Raw genomic sequence first — 21,580 nt, forward strand, 5'->3', positions numbered from 1 at the left:
ATACTGGGTAGATCAACACATCATGTGTCATGAACTGATCATATGTAATCTTAATCTGCAAAGTAAATAATAACTATACATCATAAATAGCTTACATGTAGTGTAATAAAAAGTAGGCTATACAACTGAAATGTAGTGGAGTAGCCTAGATAAGGAGCATATATCAACATTTCACAAAGATAAAAGTACAGTGTAATTTGATACTATGATTACAAAAGAACTCAAAGAGAAGAAGAAGAGGGGCTGTAGCAAAGCCCGTAATTCTTTGGCTGTAGGGACAACCATAGACATGTCTATGAGGACAACAGGAGTCTCCTGGAGTGCCACGCCCATATGCAGTTTTCGCGCGAAAGGATGGACTGCACCACTGTGAGTGCGGGGGAGACGTAGAAGAAAGACTACTCCTAAAGATAAAGAGAGATAGGCTACATCTTTAATTACAATTGAGCAAATACTCTTTCAAATCACACAGCCATAATATTAGTTTTAAAATTACAATAATTGGACTTAACTACAAACTAATGTATAAGCACAGCAACAAGAAAACCCCTACTTTTGCAAAGACCGGACTTCTCTAGTGGTTCATTTTTAAACGTACCTCTCTCTACTCATTGGTTTTCATTTTACAAGACAAAACTTTCTACTGGACGGGAAATTGCAGCAAAACAGAAAAAAATGACCCTCACGTCAAAGGTAAGCGGCAGAGCAGTACGTGTAAATGTAGTTCTTCTTTCCACGTTGTCTTTTGTGGTGAAGAAAAGTCATAATCATTCAAAATGAAGACCATTGTTAACAGCGTCCGTTAACTTAACGTTAACGTTGTTGGCCTGGGCCTGAGTCTGCTTCATTGTAAAGATGCATTTATATCTTTCTCCGAATAAGGTGATTTGTTTTTTTTGGCTGTAACGTTAGCTAGTTCAGTTTTGTAACCCAGACATCCTGCCTGTCTTGAACGCAATTTACAAAACTTGTCTTAAGTCTTTGTTTTGACCTGGTTAACTAGCTAGCTAGCTTACACGTGAGCTGCTTCACACCAATGGGCAGGTGACCTTTTATATATTGGCTAAATGCCTGAACTGTAAGATGATCTAAATTAAGGAGTGCATGTTTTTCAAGGAACTGGGGTAGGTGGGTACATTCGTCTCCCTTCTCTTGGAAGGTCAGAGGTCAACATCCCTGTGTCTAGAGGGGATGGATCAGCAGAGTGGGACCTGGGACATCAACTGCATTGACTCTGTTTTACACAATACTAATGACAGTCTTGCATGCACATATTTGTCAAAGACTGGTCAAGTACACGGTTGTCATAAGTGGCCATGAAAAAATAACATGTAAACACTTACCGTTAACCATATATTGTGTTTGTGATCTTCGGGACCCTGTGCCCTCTTTAACAGCTCAAAAAAACCATACCATACTTAACATTGTTTCATCAGCTTGATATGTCACAACCTTACCTTATTTTACGAGATTTTCAGAATCAGAAATTTGCCTTAAACATTAATATAAAATAAACAATAAATACAGAAACAAATATGTTCAATATAACTGTTTAACATTAAGAAAAAATAGCTTTAGATGATTGCAAACTGATGACCTGTTTATAAAGCCTGCTACAAATTATACAATTATAAATTAGTTCTTTTTTATGTCTCTTTTTCCATGCTGTAAAAATCAGGTTAAATACAATGAGTTTTTATATGGTCTGTATCTGTGATGATGTGAGCAGTACTTTTAAGCGGACAGCAAAATTCCACCCAAATATATTCATGCATAGCTCATATAACAGATATTTCCTTATTTGTGAAATAGTTGCTGTGATGTCATTTCTGTATTTATTACCTTCATGAAATGGTCACGCCCAAATAGTGGAGGTTACACTTCAGACTTTTCTACATATTTGGTTTTAAATTAGAAAAAAAAAAATATGTGAAGGGAAAAAATGGTTGAATTCATATTTATTTATTTATTTATTTATTTATTACACATGCAGCATTGGGAGCTGTTCGACCCCAAACAATGAGGAAGTGAAGTCAATTCCTTTTCCACTTAACTTTGTCATTGGTCTTAAATCTCCCTCCCTGCCATGGCTGAGAAGTTGCACATGCCTGTAGTGATAAGGATGTCCTTGGGTTTAGTTTTGTAACTGCCAACATCAATTCAAGAAGATACTTTTACTTCAATAACAGCCACTCTCTGCTCTGGTTATCCTGTCAAGCTACACAGTGACAGCTGAACTAAATTCATTGTTCTCACAGCATTCACCTAGTGACCAAGGATGTCCGCTGGTGGAATGGCGCTCCCTCTGGTGTAGAGTGTAAAAACTTGATCTAAGAACCTGTCCTGTGGAGTAGGGCTGCACAATTAATCGCAATTGTATCGAAATCGCAATATGGACTAGTGCAGTATCCAAATCGCAGGGGGGCGCAATATTTGTTAATGGCAAAATATGTGTCAAACCGTTCTGAATGAAGTATTGTGGTGCTGCAGAGATGTCCCATCCTACAAATCCTATCCTACAGACTACAGAAAAAAATCTTTGTTTGGTACAGATCCTGTACCCAAAAAAAAAAAAATCACACTATAATCATTTTAATTTCTTTCAATGTTAATAATTTTCAATGAAAATGAGAATAATGATGCAAAAACGATCATTCCCTCCAATATCACGAATCCTATCGCAATATCAGTCAAAATAATCGCAATTAGATATTTTTATCATATCGTGCAGCTCTGCTGTGGAGATTTTCTGTAAACAAAAGTTGTGGTTGCATTTCCTTCCTCATAAAACCTCTGCAAAGCTGATTTATTTATTTTTTTTTTTAAATCCAGCATTTTTTCACCCATGTTTACTAGCTTGCAGTCTTTTGTGGCCCCTTTTTACCAAATCTTTCCTTGTTACTGCCACCTTGATTAGTGAAATAGCTTGACTGTCTGTATGGCGTGCTTGCTTGTATGTGCACAAGATAAACAAAATGGGGACCCACTCATTGACAAAAACCTAGTTTAATATGACTCTTGATATGTCTGCCAACAGGCTCCATGTTTCAAATCTAAGTTCATCACTGCTGAGCTGGCTCGTCTGTTCAGCCAGTCGGACAGTGAGGAGGAGTTTGAAGGTTTCAGCGAAGAGGAGGAAGAAGAGGACAGACGATCTTTTAACAAACGGCTAAAGACCAAGGTATGAAACGTTTATTGTAGGCTGTAATGTTTGATGAAAATGTGTGCAATACCGCAGCTAGAGCACCAGACTAAAAGCTTTTCTCTGTTTAATTCTCCAGATGGTGGATTCAGAGGACAGCGATGTGGACACAGGCTTCTACTCTGATGGCGAGGATGCCGCTCCACAAAAGAGGAAGAGTCTTTTAGTTGCCCTGAGGTGTGTGTGTGTGTGTGTGTGTGTGTGTGTGTGTGTGTGTGTGTGTGTGTGTGTGTGTGTGTGTGTGTGTGTGTGTGTGTGTGTGTGTGAATTGGTAAATAAGCAAACAGATAGTTGCTGCACCTTTTTAGTTAACCTAAAGATGATCACTGTATCTCAGTATGTTGAAACCCCTAGATTTCTGTCGAAGTTTGCTGTTTGTTTATGTCTAGATGTTGTTTAGTGCTTTAACATAAACAAAGAATCTGATATATTTGATGTGGTGGGGGTGTGTCTTGTTCACAGGACTGTAGTGTATATACACTGGTTTACAAAGCATTTAAATGCAACATAAACCCACATGATGTATCTTGAAGAGACAAAGGGTTTGAGTTAATGAAGCCTCTTATTGCCAGTACCAATGTAACTACTCATGAGGTTAATTATTTGCGTCACATTTGACAGCTTGAATCCTGACCATCTGACAGAAATATTAAGACACTCATTTTAGTGGTATGGCCCAATAAAAGTGAATTGTGCATCGATTCATCTTACTGCTTTTATCCACTGTATTCATCCTATTGCCAGCCCAACTATACAAAGGACTGTCGGAGACACAGACCTGTTTCATGACAATTGTGTTGATTCTCCATTGATGGAAAAAAGGATCTGATCTAATGTTGCTCCTCAGGTTTCCCGTCAAAAGACTGTCTACCCCCAAACAGAAACTGCAAGAGAAAAATGTCAAAAAGCCAGTCAAAGAAACTCCTCCTTCTCAAAGAGTCCGAGGAAGGCAGATGATGAAGCAGCAGCAGGATGAGGAGGAGGAGGAGGAAGAAGACAAAGAGGAGGTCTTGACTCAGAGCCTACGGAAACGAGACAAGAACATCCAGGAAAACAAGGCCATGGTAATGAACCCTTACAACCTTTTGTGTTTTCTCCATATTCTGACACGCTGTGGGATCTGTATTTAATACTAAAAGTTCCCCCTTTGTGTCATGTCCTTTTGACTCTGGTCTTCTCTGTTGTTGTCTTTCAGCTGGCTAAGCTGTTTGCTAATCTGAGCACCATAGCTGACCTTACTCCACCCACCACCCCTCAAGTGAGTATACGCACTAGCACCAAAATGAAATGCATCTAGAACAACGCAAGACGCAAACAATGCTACAATAAAATAAATGTGTTATTTTGTGTTGTTTATTTTTGTTGTGTTTACTTCGGTGATGGTGCCATCCATCTCGTGTCACTTATATGCTTTCTTATTTTTACTCCGACATAAAAAATGAAAGAAAAAACTCACGTATGTTTGTGATCAAGTAGAACTAATTGCATGGCTGTAATTGCTAGAAGTTGCTAGAAGTTGCTAGTTTGTTCATTAATATTCTAGTAACTTTTATTTACCTTTTCATAGCAAAGTTGACACATGTCAGACGCTTGTTAAACAGTAGTTGAAAGGAGAGCTGTGGATGCAGGTCTGATGATGATGATGATAATATTAATGATGCATGTTACAAACTACACTTACATAATCAAGGTAAGATGTTTTTGTAAAAACAGCGTGCTGTTTTTGTGTTTTTTTTTTTTTACTGTTCTGATTTGTTAACTGTTTGTTTTATGTTTACAGAAGAAAAAGCGTGCGCCGGAGAAAGCGACGCCACGGAAACGCAAGTTTGAACCAGAGATGGGGTCAGAAAGGAGGAACCCGTCGCGTAAGGCTCGTCCTCCTGAGAACTTTGCAGTGGAGGAAAAGAGCGAGCCACTAACCCACAGAAGCCCCAGGACTATAGACATCAGGAGACTGGTGGAGGTAGAAAAAGTACTTCATTAATATGGAAGGTTTTTTATTGAGAATTTCTTTATTATCTGTCATCTGTTCTGTAAATGCACTGTATACTGTAATAGCAAGGATGTGCTCTAATCGTACATAAATATGCTGGAAATCAGATACTTACATTTTGTGTTGATGTTATATTTCTATCTTTTTTTATTAAACAGACTGACACTCTTTTTAGCCAGATGTCATTCGTGTACTCAAAATACACAATTACAGTCACCAGTTAGGTATCTAGTCAACGTTAATCTCTTTCTACAAATTAAATGTTTAAAAAAATATATAGAAGAGTGCAATTATTATTTGGTTGTGATTGGGCAGGTGGACGAAGAAGTCGGGGAGAAAAAGAAAAGGAGGAAGAGCCACAGCTCCAGGAGGAGCCAGTATGACGTGAGGTCAGTTGACGAGATCACCAAAGAAGACCTGGACAACGTAGCGTACCGCAACAAAGACAAGATCTGGGACAAGGAGAACGTGAGTCACATCAGGCCTTTACCTATTTGGTGCTCTTTTTACTGTACTATACTGTCAGGCAGTGTTGTAGTACTCGAGACCGCTCTTGGTCTTAAGACCACTTTTTGAAGGTCTCGGAATCCACCACATTTGTACTCGGTCTCGGATGAAGAGGACTCAGGATTTTATTTCAAGACCACAACTGCAGGGTCATCACTAAATTGCCTGTGCGTCGTCTGATTCATGTGTTAAAGTGATGGTTCAGAGTAATTTCACCCTAGGCTGCTTTGCACCTTGACCTCGAGCCAAACAGCCTCCCATAATCTTTTTTCCCTTGTTATAACGTTGGTTGAGTTAGTGTTATCAGCTGGTTAGCTTAGTGCAGGCGCTAATGGATCCACGTTTTGTATCTCGTAAATTACCCCACTAATAATACCTGGAATGATACCAAACTTCTACAATAGTACAAATAGTTTCGTTACTTATAAAACGAGGCATTAGAAAGTTTGTAACTACACCAGAAGTATATTTAAATAACACTTGCCTGATGGAAACTCCCCTCGGCTGCTACAGCGAGATCACGCACGGAGCATAACATCTATTGCCAGAAGAGACTACTGGTAAAGAAGAATCAAGAAGCGAGTGAACAGCAGAAGCAGCTACTGCAGCATGAGGCGATAGGACAAGATGCCACACAGTTGTATATATCCCGGCTGTGGTTTAAAAGCAATAGATGTTGTGCTCTGTGCGTGATCTCGTGCCATAGCGCTGTAGCAGCCGAGAGGAATTTCCATCAGGCAAGTGTTATTTAAATATACTTCTGGTATAGTTACAAACTTTCTAATGCCTCGTTTTATAAGTAAAGAAACTATTTGTACTACTGTAGAAGTTTGGTATCATTCCGGGCATTATTAGTGGGGTAATTTACGAGATACAAACGTGGATCCATTAGCGCCTGCACTAAGCTAACCAGCTGATAACACTAACTCAACCAACGTTATAACAAGGGGAAAAAAAGCTTATGGGAGGCTGTTTGGCTCGAGGTCAAGGTGCAAAGCAGCCTAGGGTGAAATTACTCTGAACCATCACTTTAACATCATTACTGTGATTGGATGTAAAACGTCCTGCTTCAAATGTAACCAATAACTTGACTCATTTCTAGTTTGACATGTGTTACTGTTGACCCCCGTTCTCCCCCCCCCCCCCCCCCTTAACACACACACTCCAAAAGTAAATGTAGGTGATAGGAGAAGAATCTCTGGCTGTCTAGGAGATGTCAGCCAAATCGTCGGTAATAACATTTTATTTTTTACATTTAATTTTTGAAATAGTTTATTTGCAAAACAACATCTAAAAGAAAACACACAGCGGGGTGTAAATTCTGCAATGTAACACTAACTGACACAGCTGGGACCACCTACATTTTTTTATCTGCACTAAGTAAGGAAGGTAGGTGTGAGTGACCCTAGCTAGCTAAAGTTATTGATCTGCCTCTATAACAAAACTCTCCAGAAATCTCTTCACCCCTCACCCAAAGGGATTCAGCAAATATTAGCTAGTTGTATATATTCTGTATGTTTCAGTTGTTTGGTCTGGTCTTGGTCTTGTCTCGGTCTTGATACTCTCTGGTCTTGGTAATGACTTTGTCTCGGTTTAGGTGGTCTTGACTAGAACACTGCTGTCAGGTGACCTGGCTTAGTGTGGTTCTTTACTGTGCATGTGTGTGTGTTTGTTATTCTTCCAGGGCAGCTCATGTCACCAGTGCAGACAGAAGACTCTGGACACCAAGACGGTGTGTCGCAGTGGTTTCTGTGTAGGGGCCAAAGGTCAGTTCTGTGGGCCGTGCCTAAAGAACCGCTACGGAGAGGACGTACGCGATGTGCTGCTCGACCCGGTCAGTGCTAACACATGCAAATGTTTAATTCTCCATTTCTCTCACTTTCGATTTGGTAAATGTGGGTTCGTCCGAGACTGAACTTAGCTGTCTTTTATTTATTTATGTATTTATTCATTCATTTGTTTTTGGATCTTGTCACTTTATATTAAAAAAAACAAATCCTACTGAAGGAACAATTAAAAGCAAATAATATGTAACAGGAAAAGTTGGTACCAGAGCACCCTAGGCCAAAGGTCAATGATCGATTTTATAATCGTTTCATCTGATCTGAGGCCATATGTTTTGGACACTCGGGTGAAGAGAGGGGCGGAGCTGTCAACCGATCACCATCTGGTGGTGAGTTGGGTCAGGGGGTGGGGGAAGACTCTGGACAGACCTGGTAAGCCCAAACGGGTAGTGCGGGTAAATTGGGAACGTCTGGAGGAGGCCCCTGTCCGACAGACTTTCAACTCACACCTCCGGCGGAGCTTTTCGTGCATCCCTGTGGAGGCTGGGGGCATTGAACCCGAGTGGACAATGTTCAAAGTTTCCATTGCTGAAGCTGCGGTGAGGAGCTGTGGTCTTAGGGTCTTAGGTGCCTCAAGGGGCGGTAACCCACGAACACCGTGGTGGACACCGGTGGTCAGGGAAGCCGTCCGATTGAAGAAGGAGTCTTTCCGGGATATGTTATCCCAGACGACTCCGGAGGCAGTTGCAAGGTACCGAAGGGCCCGAAGGGCTGCAGCCTCTGCCGTGAAAGAGGCAAAGCAGCGTGTGTGGGAGAAGTTCGGAGAAGACATGGAGAAGGACTTTCGGTTGGCACCAAGGTACTTCTGGAAAACCGTTCGCCACCTCAGGAGGGGGGAAGCGGGGAACCATCCAAGCTGTGTACAGTAAGGATGGGACGCTGTTGACCTCAACTGAGGAGGTAATAGGGCGGTGGAAGGAGCACTTTGAGGAACTCCTAAATCCGACTAATACGCCCTCTATGGTAGAGGCAGAGCTGGAGGATGAGGGGGGATTGGCATCAATTTCCCTGGTGGAGGTTGCTGAGGTAGTTAAACAACTCCACAGTGGCAAAGCCCCAGGAATTGATGAGATCCGTCCAGAAATGCTTAAAGCTCTGGGTGTGGAGGGGTTGTCTTGGTTGACACGCCTTCAACATTGCGTGGGAAGTCTGGGACGGTGCCTAAGGAGTGGCAGACCGGGGTGGTGGTTCCCCTTTTAAAAAAAGGGGGGACCAGAGGGTGTGTGCCCATTACAGGGGTATCACACTTCTCAGCCTCCCGGTAAAGTCTACTCCAAGGTGCTGGAAAGGAGGGTTCGGTCGATAGTCGAATCTCAGGTTGAAGAGGAACAATGCGGATTCCGTCCTGGTCGTGGAACAACGGACCAGATCTTTACTCTCGCAAGGATCCTGGAGGGAGCCTGGGAGTATGCCCAACCAGTCTACATGTGTTTTGTGGATCTGGAGAAGGCGTATGACCGGGTGCCCCGGGAGATACTGTGGGAGGTGCTGCGGGAGTACGGGGTGAGGGGGTCCCTTCTCAGGGCCATCCAATCTCTGTACGACCAAAGCGAGAGCTGTGTCCGGGTTCTCGGCAGTAAGTCGGACTCGCTTTCAGGTGAGAGTTGGCCTCCGCCAGGGCTGCGCTTTGTCACCAATCCTGTTTGTAGTATTTATGGACAGGATATCGAGGCGTAGTCGGGGTGGAGAGGGGTTGCAGTTCGGTGGGCTGGGGATCTCATCGCTGCTTTTTTGCAGATGATGTGGTCCTGATGGCATCATCGGCCTGTGACCTTCAGCACTCACTGGATCGGTTCGCAGCCGAGTGTGATGCGGCTGGGATGAGGATCAGCACCTCTAAATCGGAGGCCATGGTTCTCAGCAGGAAACCGATGGAGTGCCTTCTCCAGGTAGGGAATGAGTCCTTACCCCAAGTGAAGGAGTTCAAGTACCTTGGGGGTCTTGTTCGCGAGTGAGGGGACAATGGAGCGGGAGATTGGTCGGAGAATCGGCACAGCAGGTGCGGTATTACATTCAATTTATCGCACCGTTATGACGAAAAAGAGAGCTGAGCCAGAAGGCAAAGCTCTCAATCTACTGGTCAGTTTTTGTTCCTACCTCACCTATGGTCATGAAGGCTGGGTCATGACCGAAAGAACAAGATCCAGGGTACAAGCGGCCGAAAATGGGTTTCCTCAGGAGGGTAGCTGGCGTCTCCCTTAGAGATAGGGTGAGAAGCTCAGTTATCCGTGAGGAGCTCGGAGTAGAGCCGCTGCTCCTTTGCGTCGAAAGGAGCCAGTTGAGGTGGTTCGGGCATCTGGTAAGGATGCCCCTTGGGCGCCTCCCTAGGGAGGTGTTCCAGGCACGTCCAGCTGGGAGGAGGCCTCGGGGGAGACCCAGGACTAGGTGGAGGGATTATATCTCTAACCTGGCCTGGGAACGCCTCGGGATCCCCCAGTCGGAGCTGGTTAATGTGGCCCGGGAAAGGGAAGTTTGGGGTCCCCTGCTGGAGCTGCTACCCCCGCGACCCGACCCCGGATAAGCGGATGAAGATGGATGGATGGAAAAGTAAAAGTACTATCATTCACAACTGGGGTAATGACGTGGTCAGGAACAACATTGATAAGCTTAAATAAGCTGTCATGGAATGTATACAATGATATTTTGATGTTATTTTTCTCTTTTTACCCTGCTTTGTTATGCTGTCGTGTTGTGTCATTTTAATGATTTCCCCTCTAAAAATAAATATTTACCTTGATTTTACATAGGAAAATAATACTCCTATGTTTGCATGTTATGCTGATTGATATCTAGTTATTGAAACGTAAAAGCTGAACTGAGTTGTCAACAGAAGAGGTGGAAACCAACATAGCGGAACAAAGCAAAGAGCACCACCCACAGAAACTTCAACTTAATTACTGGATATTCAAGAAAAATAGAAGGCATAAGGTGAATTAGTGACACTAATCTTGACACTGTTGTGATTGTATAGATCTTATGTGCTGACGGGTTGAACATGTGTGTGAAACATCCACATTTTAGAATTAGTTTCTTTTCAGCAACATCCATATTTGAAGCATTGTCTACTGTCATTGCTACAACTTTGTGTTCTATTAAAATCCGCTTTATTGGCCAAGCAACACATACATGGACTTTGACTCCGTTTTTATTGGTTTGGACCCCGTAGGACTGATATGATTCGACCCTCTTCACTTTCTCTCCCTGGATGAAAACCAGGACAGGGGGCCTCCTGTTCTTCTGGTATTCTACCACAAGCCCATTGGTTTTGCTGATAGAGCTTCAGGTGATTGTTGTTGCACCATGTGACGAAGCTCTCTATCAGTCCTCTGTACTCCTCTGTAAAAATAGTCGCTAAGGGAAGACAGCATGTTTCTCACTGTATATGATTCACTGGAATACATGTCAATATAGTGATAATTTCCATTTTGCCAAAAAATGCACTAAATCCCTTTTTTTCCCTATTTTTAAATTAGTTGTAGTTGGGGCTGCTGAAGCTAACATAATACATTACAGAACATATTAGATATACAGTATTATGGTTTCTTTTGTATGCACCTGTTTAAGTTGTGTCTTTGCAGTTGGGAGCTGCTGTCTTTGAGTCAAAGTACTAGTGTCACTTTGGGACATTTATCACAGAATGCAGTGAAAAAGCACTGACCACTTACCAACAAAGATCCTGTCTAAAGAAGAAATCTGTCAGATACAATGACGATTTGTCAGTGTATTTACTTGTTATGAATGCACGCCTTTTTGTACAACAAAATCACGAGTATATGTCGAGTACTTATTCCCAGAGGTAGCAAAGGCAGGTGATTTGAAAATGTTTAAGACTTGAGGTTGGAAGGAACATGAAACCTCAACATGGGTTCACTTGTGTAACAGAGTAACAACACGGTTGGTCACCCACATTAAATCTGGACCTTTTTCTTTGTAGACATGGTCGTGTCCCATCTGCAGAGACATGTGTAACTGCAGTCTGTGTCGTAAGAAGGAGGGCCGCTGTGCGACCGGCTGCCTGGTGGGATTGGCCCGGTACAATGGCCACGACAATGTCCACGAGTATCTGGAGAGGTACATCACCGCATTCTCACTGTACACTGTTACAGACCTGGATGGGATCTCCCTAAAACTGTGACATCAATGTCCCATGACGTGAACATGTCAGTGTAAAATCACTGTTGGAAAATGTCTGTGCTTCTGCAATGAGCATTGACTTAAGAGAATCTACTAGAATTGATGCTTTTTTTCTTTTTTATATTATTGAAAATTGAATATCTTTTGGGTTTTGGACAGCATGTTGGACAAAACAAGCCATTTGAATACATGAACTTGAATTTCAATGTGTATTTTTTATTGTTTTCTGATATTTTAGACTGACGTGTTCATTGATTAGTTGGAAAAATTACTGACAAATCAAGAATGACAATCACCAGTTGTAGCCCAACTGAGACGGCAGATAAAGCTCATGTGTTGTTTTGTCTCCATTGCAGCATTCAGAAGGATCTGCAGTAATGTCCGGAGAGGAGAACCTGCTCGTACAGCTAGTACCCGGAGCAGGCTCTTGTGTTTCACAGTACCGTAGAACTCATTTTAATGCACATTTTTATGTTTTTAGGTTAGCTTTTATCCAACTAGAGAAGCAAAACATGTTTTTATGTCACCTTATAAGGCACATACACTGTTAATGTTTTATATATCCTGAGGGATGTTTTTGTTGTTTTAAAGTCTGTTCTCAGTTTTGAGTTGAATACATTCATTTGAATATTTCTACTCCTGATGTTCACTAGGGTTAACAAATGTAATGGTTATTTTCTGTGTTAAGGAAGCAAAAGGAGCCTTTTTATAAACCAACTACTTTACAGCATTGATGTCAGTTCACTGTAAATTCTAATAAAGAATGGCATTTTCTGAGTAATTTGCCACGTTTTTTAATATGTATATTTATACAGGCTTCTATCTGTTGGATGTGCCACACACTAGACAACTGTGTCTTTTAAGGAGAAAAAGCCTAACTATTTTAAACTAAAGTTGTGTGTGCTGGTGTCATTTCCCCAGGTGAGTGGGGTCAGGTCCAGGTCAACTGTTTGCTCTTAAGCCAGTCAGCTGATCTCATGTAATGACCAGGCAGGTACCATTGCTGCAGGGCAGGGGTCAACCTGGGGACACTGGATCTTCATGAGGCATGCAATGTGAGTGAGAAATAGAAAGGTCTATTAGAACTCCAATAATCTCCAATGTCTTACAGCGCACACTCAAGATTAATGTGGGTGTATGTTCACACTATGGCAATACAGATCTGCAGACAGGTCCTGGAAAATGTTTCAGCCCAGAGTTTGTATTTTGGGGTTGATTTTCTTGATCAAACTCAAACCCAATGGACTAATTGGATTTACATCCAAAGTGGTAAAAAAAAATCGGTCTTTGTTCTGATATTTTGAGAGTTCCTTACATAAAACCTCCAAACCATACCCTCCAAACTGCACAAAACACCCAAGGGTGCAGAAAGAAGTTGTAGATTTAGGTGTTTTTGAAGTGCTTCAAAGGCGTGACATGTCAAAGGTATGCATAAGCTGCCTTCTACATGATTCTTTTTGAAAACTGGCAGTCAGAGTGACCTGGTGGTGAACTCTCAGAAGTCACACTTTGATCGTAGAGTTGGGGTGTTGGATAAATCATTTTTTCTGAAGTCGAAAGTTTATTGGCTCATTATCTGTCCACACAAACAAAAATAACTATCAAAGCAGCTGTGTGTTGGGGTCCACTGTTTTTCTTTGGGACTGCTTTTTCTAATGGTTTCCATCTGATTGATGCACACAAACATCCGAGTGGAATAAAGACTTGTTTTAATCACTTTATTGTCAAGTGTTATGCAGGCAAAGCATCTTTTCTGCTTGAAGTTGTCCTTTTTTCTTTCTTTTTTATTGACATAACACGTTTGTACAAACCAGTTTTAAAAATATCAATAAACTGGGGCCTTTGAGGCTAACCTGGCAAAAAACCCATTATCAAATGTCATGGAGACGAACAAACATCTTTTAGAAAAAGATTTACAAATGAGATGTCACTACAAAATATCAAAGAAAAAAAGTTGGTAGTCACACAAAATATTACCAAAAACATCTAAATTTGTTTGGTATCAACCTTTTCAACTTTAAACAATAGTAACTTTTTTGCTTTCTTCTTCTTTTATTTATTTTTCTCCATAAAACACGGTATGGCGAAAAGCGAAGAAATGAACAGCAGTGGTCAGACGTAGAAAAAGAAAACAGAAGCACAAAGAGTAAAGAAGAGAGAAGCAGCACTACGGCAAAAAACTCAAACATGCTGTACACAACCTCAGAATCAACGCACACAAATACAAGTCCAGCAAAAGGCAAATAGTACAACTCAAGGATAAATAATAAATTAGCCATACACAGTGGGGCCATGTGTGTTAACATACTGGGAGGGGGATTCTTTTTAAAACAATTGATAAATTCTATAAAATAAAGTATCTTTTAATTTAAAAAAAGAACATACGCACTGAACTAACACAGAGCAACACCACCAGAAAGCATCTCATAATATCCACATAGCTAAGTAGCCCAACCCCCTCCCACCCACAGCTCTTATCACTCTGTCTCACTTTACCTTCCTGTGCTGTGGTGTGCTCTCCATGTCTCCCCCTAATAATGCAGGAGAGCTCCCTCTAGCTATCTCTGAGGTTCCCTCTGTACAACAGCTTGTGTTAAGGCAATTGTGGTACATCGGTCACGTTGCAGGGATAGAAGTGGAGAAGGGATATCACCAGAGCACAGAAAGCATAAAGCAACATCGTAACTGTGCTGCTGTCCAACGAAACTGTCACTGCAGCTACCAGTACCATCTGATGGCGATCGATCATATAAAAACTGGCACTGGATAGACTGCAGCTGTGATGTTAAAGCTACCCTTTGGTATCTGCACAGTAACAGGCTTTGTTCAGACGACAGCGCTGCTTTCAGATGATATCACTAATCTAAGAGCGAACTGGCTTGTTTTATTAACAGAGAAAACGTCCCCTGACAATGTAAACATGGTTTCACTAGGATTGTCATTATAGTATTGCTTTCACTACACAAACAAAGTTGTAGAAAGCTAGATTGTTTTTCTCTATAGAAACCTTTTTTTCTAATGGCCACTGCGCCTTAATAGGAATGCATTATTTATAAATCTTTTTATATGTGCTTTTTTCTACTCTTTTTTTTTTTATTATTATTATTATTATTATCCCCTCTTCTTTAATAACAGTTTATCCGTTGACTGGTCTCGAAAGAATCAACACCTGAATCTGATCTGAGGACTAAACCTGAACCATGAATAAAACTCAAATTAGGTAGATCCTCTCTCTGGCAGCATGGGAATACAAACTCATTCATACAGGTCACATATACACACACACACACACACATCCCAAGACTGCCCTGCTCTATCACTGCTCTGCAACAGTCCTGTACCATGATTGACCCTCACCACTTTCTGACAGGTATGAAACAGGAACACAACTTTGTGCATAGAGTTAGATTCTGTTGCGATTAAGAAAATGTCTCTCGATGGTTTTAGATTTAGCAGGTCCCCGTCTTGTGCTAATCTAGACACTACTTACATTCCTTTCCCCACTGCGAATGGAATTATTATAAATTCATTTTAGAAATGCCAAACTCATCTTTCATATGTTTAGGCAAATTTTTTTTTTTATAATATGTTAGTTATTTTTAGATTGTTATGTTTATATTTTTGTGTTTCTGTTCATCGCATGATCTCATCTCTTTTGAGTCCCTTTTCATGAGAGAACAACAGTTTTAAAATGATGTAAAATTAAAAAGTTAAAAAAAAAGAAAAGCAAAAGCAGCCACCCCTACAGTCCCTGCAAAGGCTCCCAAAAAAACAGGAAGTCTGCCTTCAGTGAAGAAATGGGAGTCGGTTGCCTATTGAAACTCCTCCACTTCCTCCTCCTCTTCCTCCAGGTGATTAGAGGTGGTGGGTGTAGCGGGGTCAGAGTCACGCGAGAGGGTTGCCACAGCGACAATCTGAGTGGAGGCGTCCAGGCCTTCAGGGGCATCTTCCTCCATGTCATCAGTGGTGATGATGGCCACTGCAGCTCCGACTTTCTTGTTCTGGTGGGTCTTGATGTGCTTGGAAAGATGGTCGCTGCGCATGAAGCGCTTGGAGCATTCCGGACACTCAAAACGCTTTTCTCCTAAAGAGGAGAAGACAGATAATTACCAGTTGTTACAAACAAACTTGCTTTGGTTGGGGCCTTCTTGTTCTTGAGCTCTGTTAGAGAACTGCCTCACTAATTCTTACAAATAAATACATGTGTAGCTGTTGGGGAAGAAAGTGAATTATAGTAGTTCAATTGTTTTAATTTGGGACTTGAAAGAGTTTGGATTAGAGCTGAACCTCGACATAAAAATAATCTGCAACGATTTTAAAAATCATTTACATCATTCTTCAAGCAAAAAAGAAGATGACTTGCTCCTTTTCTTTGGGTTTTCAACTGTTGGTCAAACAAAACATTTAAAGATGCCATCTTGGGCTCTGGGAAGTTGCCTTTTTCACAATTATTATTTTTTTTTTTTTTACATTTCGTACACTAAGACCTGACCAGGGTGACCCACGTCACCAGTCTACATCCCTGTATGTCTTTTTCCTACCTGTGTGTGTTCTCCGGTGTCTTTGCAGCTCGTCGCTCCTCGTGAACCTCTTGCCACAGAAGATCCAGTTACAGACGAACGGCCTCTCGCCTGTGTGCCAGCGCAGGTGGGCCCTCAGGTGGGACGTCTTTCCGTACACCTTTCCGCAGCCCTCCATGTGGCAGATGTGCTGCTTCTTCTTTGTGGGGTCCCCGCTGTTCCTACAGCACACACTTGAGTTAGGAGTGAGCTCGGGTGGTGTGTGTTTCATAAAAGCTTTTAGGACTTGAAACAAATGGAATCACAGCTGGGCTTCACTGTGCCTAGTTTTTTGTTTTTGTTCATGCAGAAGGAATTTGGTCATTTTGCTCAATGCTAAAATAAATGTACAGTAAACAAGCTCTGTTTTACGTATAAAGTTAATGTCTCTGAGTGAATTAATCAGACTTTTAACAACTTGATTAAATGATTATTCTAGCAAAGCTGAATACATTTGACCAGTCTTGGCAAGTGTTGGGTAGTGAGAGGTCGGATCTCTCACTTTAGGATACAAGCTACGCTGTGCTCTGACCATCTGTCAAACCAGTTGTCCCACCATGACATGACAATCATCAATAATTTTGGAATAATCATAAAAATGTAAATCATGAACTTGGGCACGCATAGCTGCAGATTTCTGACTGGCAAACAATCAAATTTAGGTCACTGTGTTTTTCTTAACTTTAGGGGCTCAGTGAGAACTGTAGGTGGGATGAAAACATGAAGAATTTGATGCCTAAAAGCCAGTTTCCTTATGAATAACTGTATAATGCACTATATTTGTATTTTTGCATGAGACTTGTTTGTCAGATTTTTAAAAAGAGAGAAAACCACTAATTTCCCATATGACTACATGTTTCATATCGCACCAATGCATGGTGCTCTGTGTTTCTAATGTGTTCGTACCTTGCCTCTCCATCCCTGCAGTTTGGACAGGAGCAGGCGACACGACGAAGCCTCTTGCTGGGCGGCCCCTCATGGTCTGAAGAACTTTGTACGGAGCCCAGCTGGTCTGGACTCATCGATGTGCCTGATGCCACGCTGCCAACAGTGACCGTCACTGGAGACGACTGAACTTTGACCCCATCCTGACCCTGTGGTTGACCTGAAAGGTAATTGGAAATGACAAAATGTGTGAACATAGTCTGAAGAAAATATGAGAAGAGAGAAAGCTGAAAAAGCAAGATCCTAAACAGTCTTCAGTACAGTTTCAGACACACAATTTCACTAGGCCAGCAGGACATTTCTGTAAAGTTCAACTGTACAACTTTACCATACTTCATTTAAATGTATGAAGTATGGTGTGTGGCATTGGTTTATTCTACATACTTAAGCATATACAAATAAACATGAAAGAAAAGTAGTGTACAACACAACTAAAGATTGGAAGGGGAAACGGGAAAGTCATTAGAGCTTCATATTTTCTCAAAAACTAATGCCTAATTAACCACATTGCTTTTTACCACATTTTGTTTATGGTAATAGTTTAGTGACGGATTAGTCACAACACATTTACATAGTCACTCTTAGTGTGGCCTTACCCTGTAGACCAGTAATGGTGAGGGGAACACCCTGCAACTGAACCCCAGTGCTACCCAGCCCTGCGATGCTGACCGTCTGTACCCCAGACCCCGGGTTGATCTGGGCTGCGCTAAGCGTCAGGGGAGCTCCACTCAGGGAGACCAGCCCTCCACTCCCCACTGTCGTCCCACTGGCCACCGGGGCCAGTGTCAGTTGCTGTGGAACGGCCGTCCCCAGGCCACCCTGCAGAGAGACTCCACCGGGCAGCTGCAGTGTCTGCCAGGTGATCTGCCCAGAGGGGGACAGGGTCGGGGTACGGATGAGGACCTGGGCTGGGTTCTGGAAGGCCTGGATGGGCTGCAGGGTTTGTCCTGGGGCCAGCTGGAGGGTCTGAATGTGCTGAGGTTGCTGCTGCCCCTGTGCCTGACCCTGACTCTGAGGCTGCAGCTGGATCTGCTGCACAAATTGGTGCCCCACCTGGCCCACAATCACCTGCTGAATTCCCGCTGTATCTGTCTGGTTCTGCAGCCCGTTGGCCTGGTTCTGGCTTTGAGAGTCTGCCTCACTGCTCTGCACTTGGGTGTCAGCTGGTCCACCCTCTGATCCAGCAGAAACCACTTGTGTCACATCAGACACGCTGTCACCTTCAGCTACTACCGTCGAGCCAGTTGATGCTGTCGCAGGAGCGGTCCCAGACACTGCTGTTGTCACCAGCTGGTTGCCATTGGCAACAGAGAATGTGCCATCTGCTGATTGGATAAGCTGCACAGCCCCGCCCCCTCCAACATTATTTATCACAGGCAAAGCCAGGGTCATGCCACCGAGGTTTATTGGTACTGTGGTCATAACAGGAGTCTGGGAGCCCTGCAGAGTCTGCAGCTGTAGTGGGAAAGACTGTGCAGGGCGGATCTGCAGCGGGACCGTCTGATTGGCTGTACTTGTCAGGATGGCTTGCTGGTTGGCTGACTGGAGGATAGCCTGGGTATGGCCTGGACTCTGGGTCTGGATGAACTGGACCTGCTCTTGTAGAGCCCCGATGGAGGCTGTCTGAGCTGGGCTGATATGGATTTGCTGCCCATCTGAAGTCTGCAGGTGAGGGATGACCTGATACTGGACCCCGCCCCCAGCATTCGGCAGGTTCTGAACCTGGATGATCTGGAACTGCTGCTGTTGCTGACTGGCTGCAACACTGTTGGTCCCACCTACTGACTTTACCTGCCCAATAGGAAAGGAACATTGATACAGTTAAGAGCACAAACATTGGCAGACAAAAAAAAAAACATTTGCTCAAACCCACTGATTCCCCCACTTCCTTCACCTTGCGTCCGCCCGTAGAGCTGTCATTAGCCAAGGTGGTGGCCACCGTCACAGCAACAGGCTGATTGGTGTTCTCTTTGGCCATAGTAGGTGCTGCTGTAATGATCTGCCAGCCGTTCCCCGTGAACTGAGCTGGGACCAGTTCCAGCTGCTGGGGCACCAGGGCCTGACCTCCACCTGTGTCCACCACTATCTGACCCTGGAGCTGACCTGCCTGCAGCTGGATCTGACCAGCCTGGACCTGGAACTGCTGGGCTCCCACCTGGGCCTGGATGCCCTCCGCTCCCCCCTGCCCTCCGATCTTACTGCAGGTGGCCGCTAGCAGAGCCAACGGAGAGGGCTGTGAGGAATCCTGGAGGAGACCGGGTAGGAGGAGGGATGGAAGGGAGGGGCAGAGAGAGGGAGACGGTTAAACAAAAGTGCAAGGGAAGGAGGAGAAGCCAGTCGGGGTTAGAGAGCGATGGAAACATACAGAAGGCTCACATACATACACAAAGAACAAAGTACAAAATGTAAGTAAAAAAGCCAAAGAGAAAGGATGGCCAGGTATCATTATGCACTCACACAATGAACAATTTGAAACAAAGATGAGAAAGAGTAAAAGAGCGAGGGGTGGGGAAAACATGGTGCAGAAAAAAGAAACAAAAATCGGAGAGAAAGAGAGAGCTGTCAGTGGAAGTGGGCGGTATTACAGGAAGCGAGTGGGTAGGCGTGTGAGAACCACATCTCTCTTTTCTCAGAACACTGGAAGAAAATGCCGCCTGCTCTCTCTCTCTCCTCCCTTTCAAAGGAACTAGGTCGCAGACTAATTTTAATGCTATACACTTCTGAAACAGCCTAGATTCTGAAACAAATGCAACAGCGTGAAGTAACATTGCAACAATGCTTGTCATACATGTTTAACAAAAAAGATGCATTTAAGAATAACTGCCGGTCTGAAACGAATCTCAAAGATACAACCTATAAAAAAGCAGATAAAAATAGAAGTCCCACATTTGTAGAGCCACATACCAACACTGCACGGTTTTAAAATAAATCCACATGCAGAATTTAATAATTTTGACCCTAATTCAAACAGACAATTCAAAAGTACAGTGGCTGAAGTGTGACAACCGTATAAGCCTATTCAAGAGGTTTGGCTCTCAGCAGGGCTACACAGAAGCAGGAAGTGGAATTCACCAGAGAAACGCCCCCAGAGGTGTCTGGCTGGCTGGCTGGCTGGGAGGGAGGGAGTACATTTTTGGCCTACAGGCAAGGCAAAAGTAATGAAGTATGATAAACTCCTATTTTTTTTATTTTTACCTGCGATCCAGAACTTTTCCCCTTTTTAGATGCTTTCCCTCCTTCAGTTCCAGATGATTCCTTCTTCGAGTCTGTCAAAAGAGAGTTAAAATGTGAGAATATCTCCAGTTACAATATCATCGCATGACTACATTTTTCTGAATAGTACAAAGTCCCAGGATAAGGCACAGTCATGTAGACACTAAGTTAAACAAAATCTGATCATAATGCAGATATAGCACAACAAAGGTGATCAGTAAAGGTGAAGGAGAAGTACAGTAACCTCATCATCAATATCAAAGGGACTGGGAGCCTCCTATCTGTCAGACACAGTGAAAGAGGGGTGGAGACGGAGAGGGGGGAGGGTACCTACCACTCATAACGCATTCATATACCGGGAGAGGGTGTAGTTCACGGTAGAAGGCCGGCCGGGTACAGAGGCGGAGGACGGCCTATATGTTAGGCGCTGGGCCGTGGCGGATCTGCCCGTTTGACGAAACCACCCACCGGCCAGGAAGGGCGGTGCCAAGCGCAGGCACAATCAAGCAGCCCCAAATAACGGAGAACACAGTGACCGTCACCGGCCAGTCGGCCCCCTCGCAGCCCCGTCGTATGTCTCTTTTACCGGATACCCAGTCCATAAACGAGTAAATTAGCGCTTGTCAGAATGATATCCACAGAGAAGTTGGCAGTGTGTGACCGTAGAGGCCCACCCACTTCCATTTAAGCATCAGGACAACACCCTCTTCGCTGCTCCTGCCTGTCGCCGCCGTTTCTCTCACCGCACGACGCGTGGACGCCTCGTCGCCGTCCGTCGTGCACCGAAAACAAACCGTCACCAGTGTTTGTATTTTACGCGTATTCCCTATTTTTCGTGCACAATTGATTTTTTTAAGGGGGAGATACAGTGAGATAGCTGTGGCTTTTGTGGGCGGACGCGCTCCTCCCACATATTCAGATTGGACGACGGGGCTCGGCGGGCGAGGGTCGAGATGGGAGTTGTATTTTGGTGAGGCCTCGCCTTCTCGAGCTCAATTGGGCGGCCGGGACTATAACTCCCATGATGCTCCGGCGCGTCACTCGTATTGGAGGAGGAGCGACGGTGTTGGTAGTCACGTTGGTGTGAGAGCGAGAGGGAGGGCGGTGACTTCTGTGTTGTGGGGGGTTGGGTGAACGGGAAAGGGAGGCGTGTGGGTTGGTGTGTGTGTTTGTTTCCACTCTG

The 21,580-nt window shown here is 43.5% G+C and overlaps 2 protein-coding genes across 2 annotated transcripts; one reads left to right on the plus strand and one right to left on the minus strand.

Annotated features, from left to right (window-relative positions):
• Positions 1–576: 576 nt before the first annotated feature.
• On the plus strand, positions 577–12,461 carry cdca7b (cell division cycle associated 7b). Its single transcript, XM_078267147.1, has 10 exons — positions 577–693; positions 3,038–3,181; positions 3,282–3,379; positions 4,050–4,266; positions 4,398–4,460; positions 4,983–5,165; positions 5,511–5,663; positions 7,387–7,536; positions 11,481–11,617; positions 12,037–12,461. The coding sequence occupies exons 1-10, from the start codon at positions 676–678 to the stop codon at positions 12,056–12,058; spliced, it is 1,185 nt and encodes a 394-aa protein (XP_078123273.1). The 5' UTR covers positions 577–675; the 3' UTR covers positions 12,059–12,461.
• Positions 12,462–13,372: 911 nt separating this feature from the next.
• sp4 (sp4 transcription factor) lies at positions 13,373–21,311 on the minus strand. Its single transcript, XM_078267146.1, has 7 exons — positions 20,732–21,311; positions 20,380–20,450; positions 19,079–19,429; positions 17,781–18,975; positions 17,146–17,344; positions 16,222–16,421; positions 13,373–15,764 (listed from the first exon to the last, which is right to left on the minus strand). The coding sequence occupies exons 1-7, from the start codon at positions 20,736–20,738 to the stop codon at positions 15,493–15,495; spliced, it is 2,295 nt and encodes a 764-aa protein (XP_078123272.1). The 5' UTR covers positions 20,739–21,311; the 3' UTR covers positions 13,373–15,492.
• Positions 21,312–21,580: the final 269 nt, after the last annotated feature.

Source organism: Sander vitreus, chromosome 14, assembly GCF_031162955.1.
Source record: "Sander vitreus isolate 19-12246 chromosome 14, sanVit1, whole genome shotgun sequence".
Lineage (NCBI taxonomy): Eukaryota > Metazoa > Chordata > Actinopteri > Perciformes > Percidae > Sander > Sander vitreus.

Excerpts from the sequence above, each read along its gene's own strand:
- cdca7b (XM_078267147.1), top strand. Across the intron at positions 3,182-3,281 it reads ACAAACGGCTAAAGACCAAG|ATGGTGGATTCAGAGGACAG; the intron begins GTATGAAACGTT and ends TTAATTCTCCAG. Across the intron at positions 11,618-12,036 it reads GTCCACGAGTATCTGGAGAG|CATTCAGAAGGATCTGCAGT; the intron begins GTACATCACCGC and ends TCTCCATTGCAG.
- sp4 (XM_078267146.1), bottom strand. Across the intron at positions 19,430-20,379 it reads GGAAAAGTTCTGGATCGCAG|GATTCCTCACAGCCCTCTCC; the intron begins GTAAAAATAAAA and ends GGTCTCCTCCAG. Across the intron at positions 18,976-19,078 it reads GCTCTACGGGCGGACGCAAG|GTAAAGTCAGTAGGTGGGAC; the intron begins GTGAAGGAAGTG and ends CCTATTGGGCAG.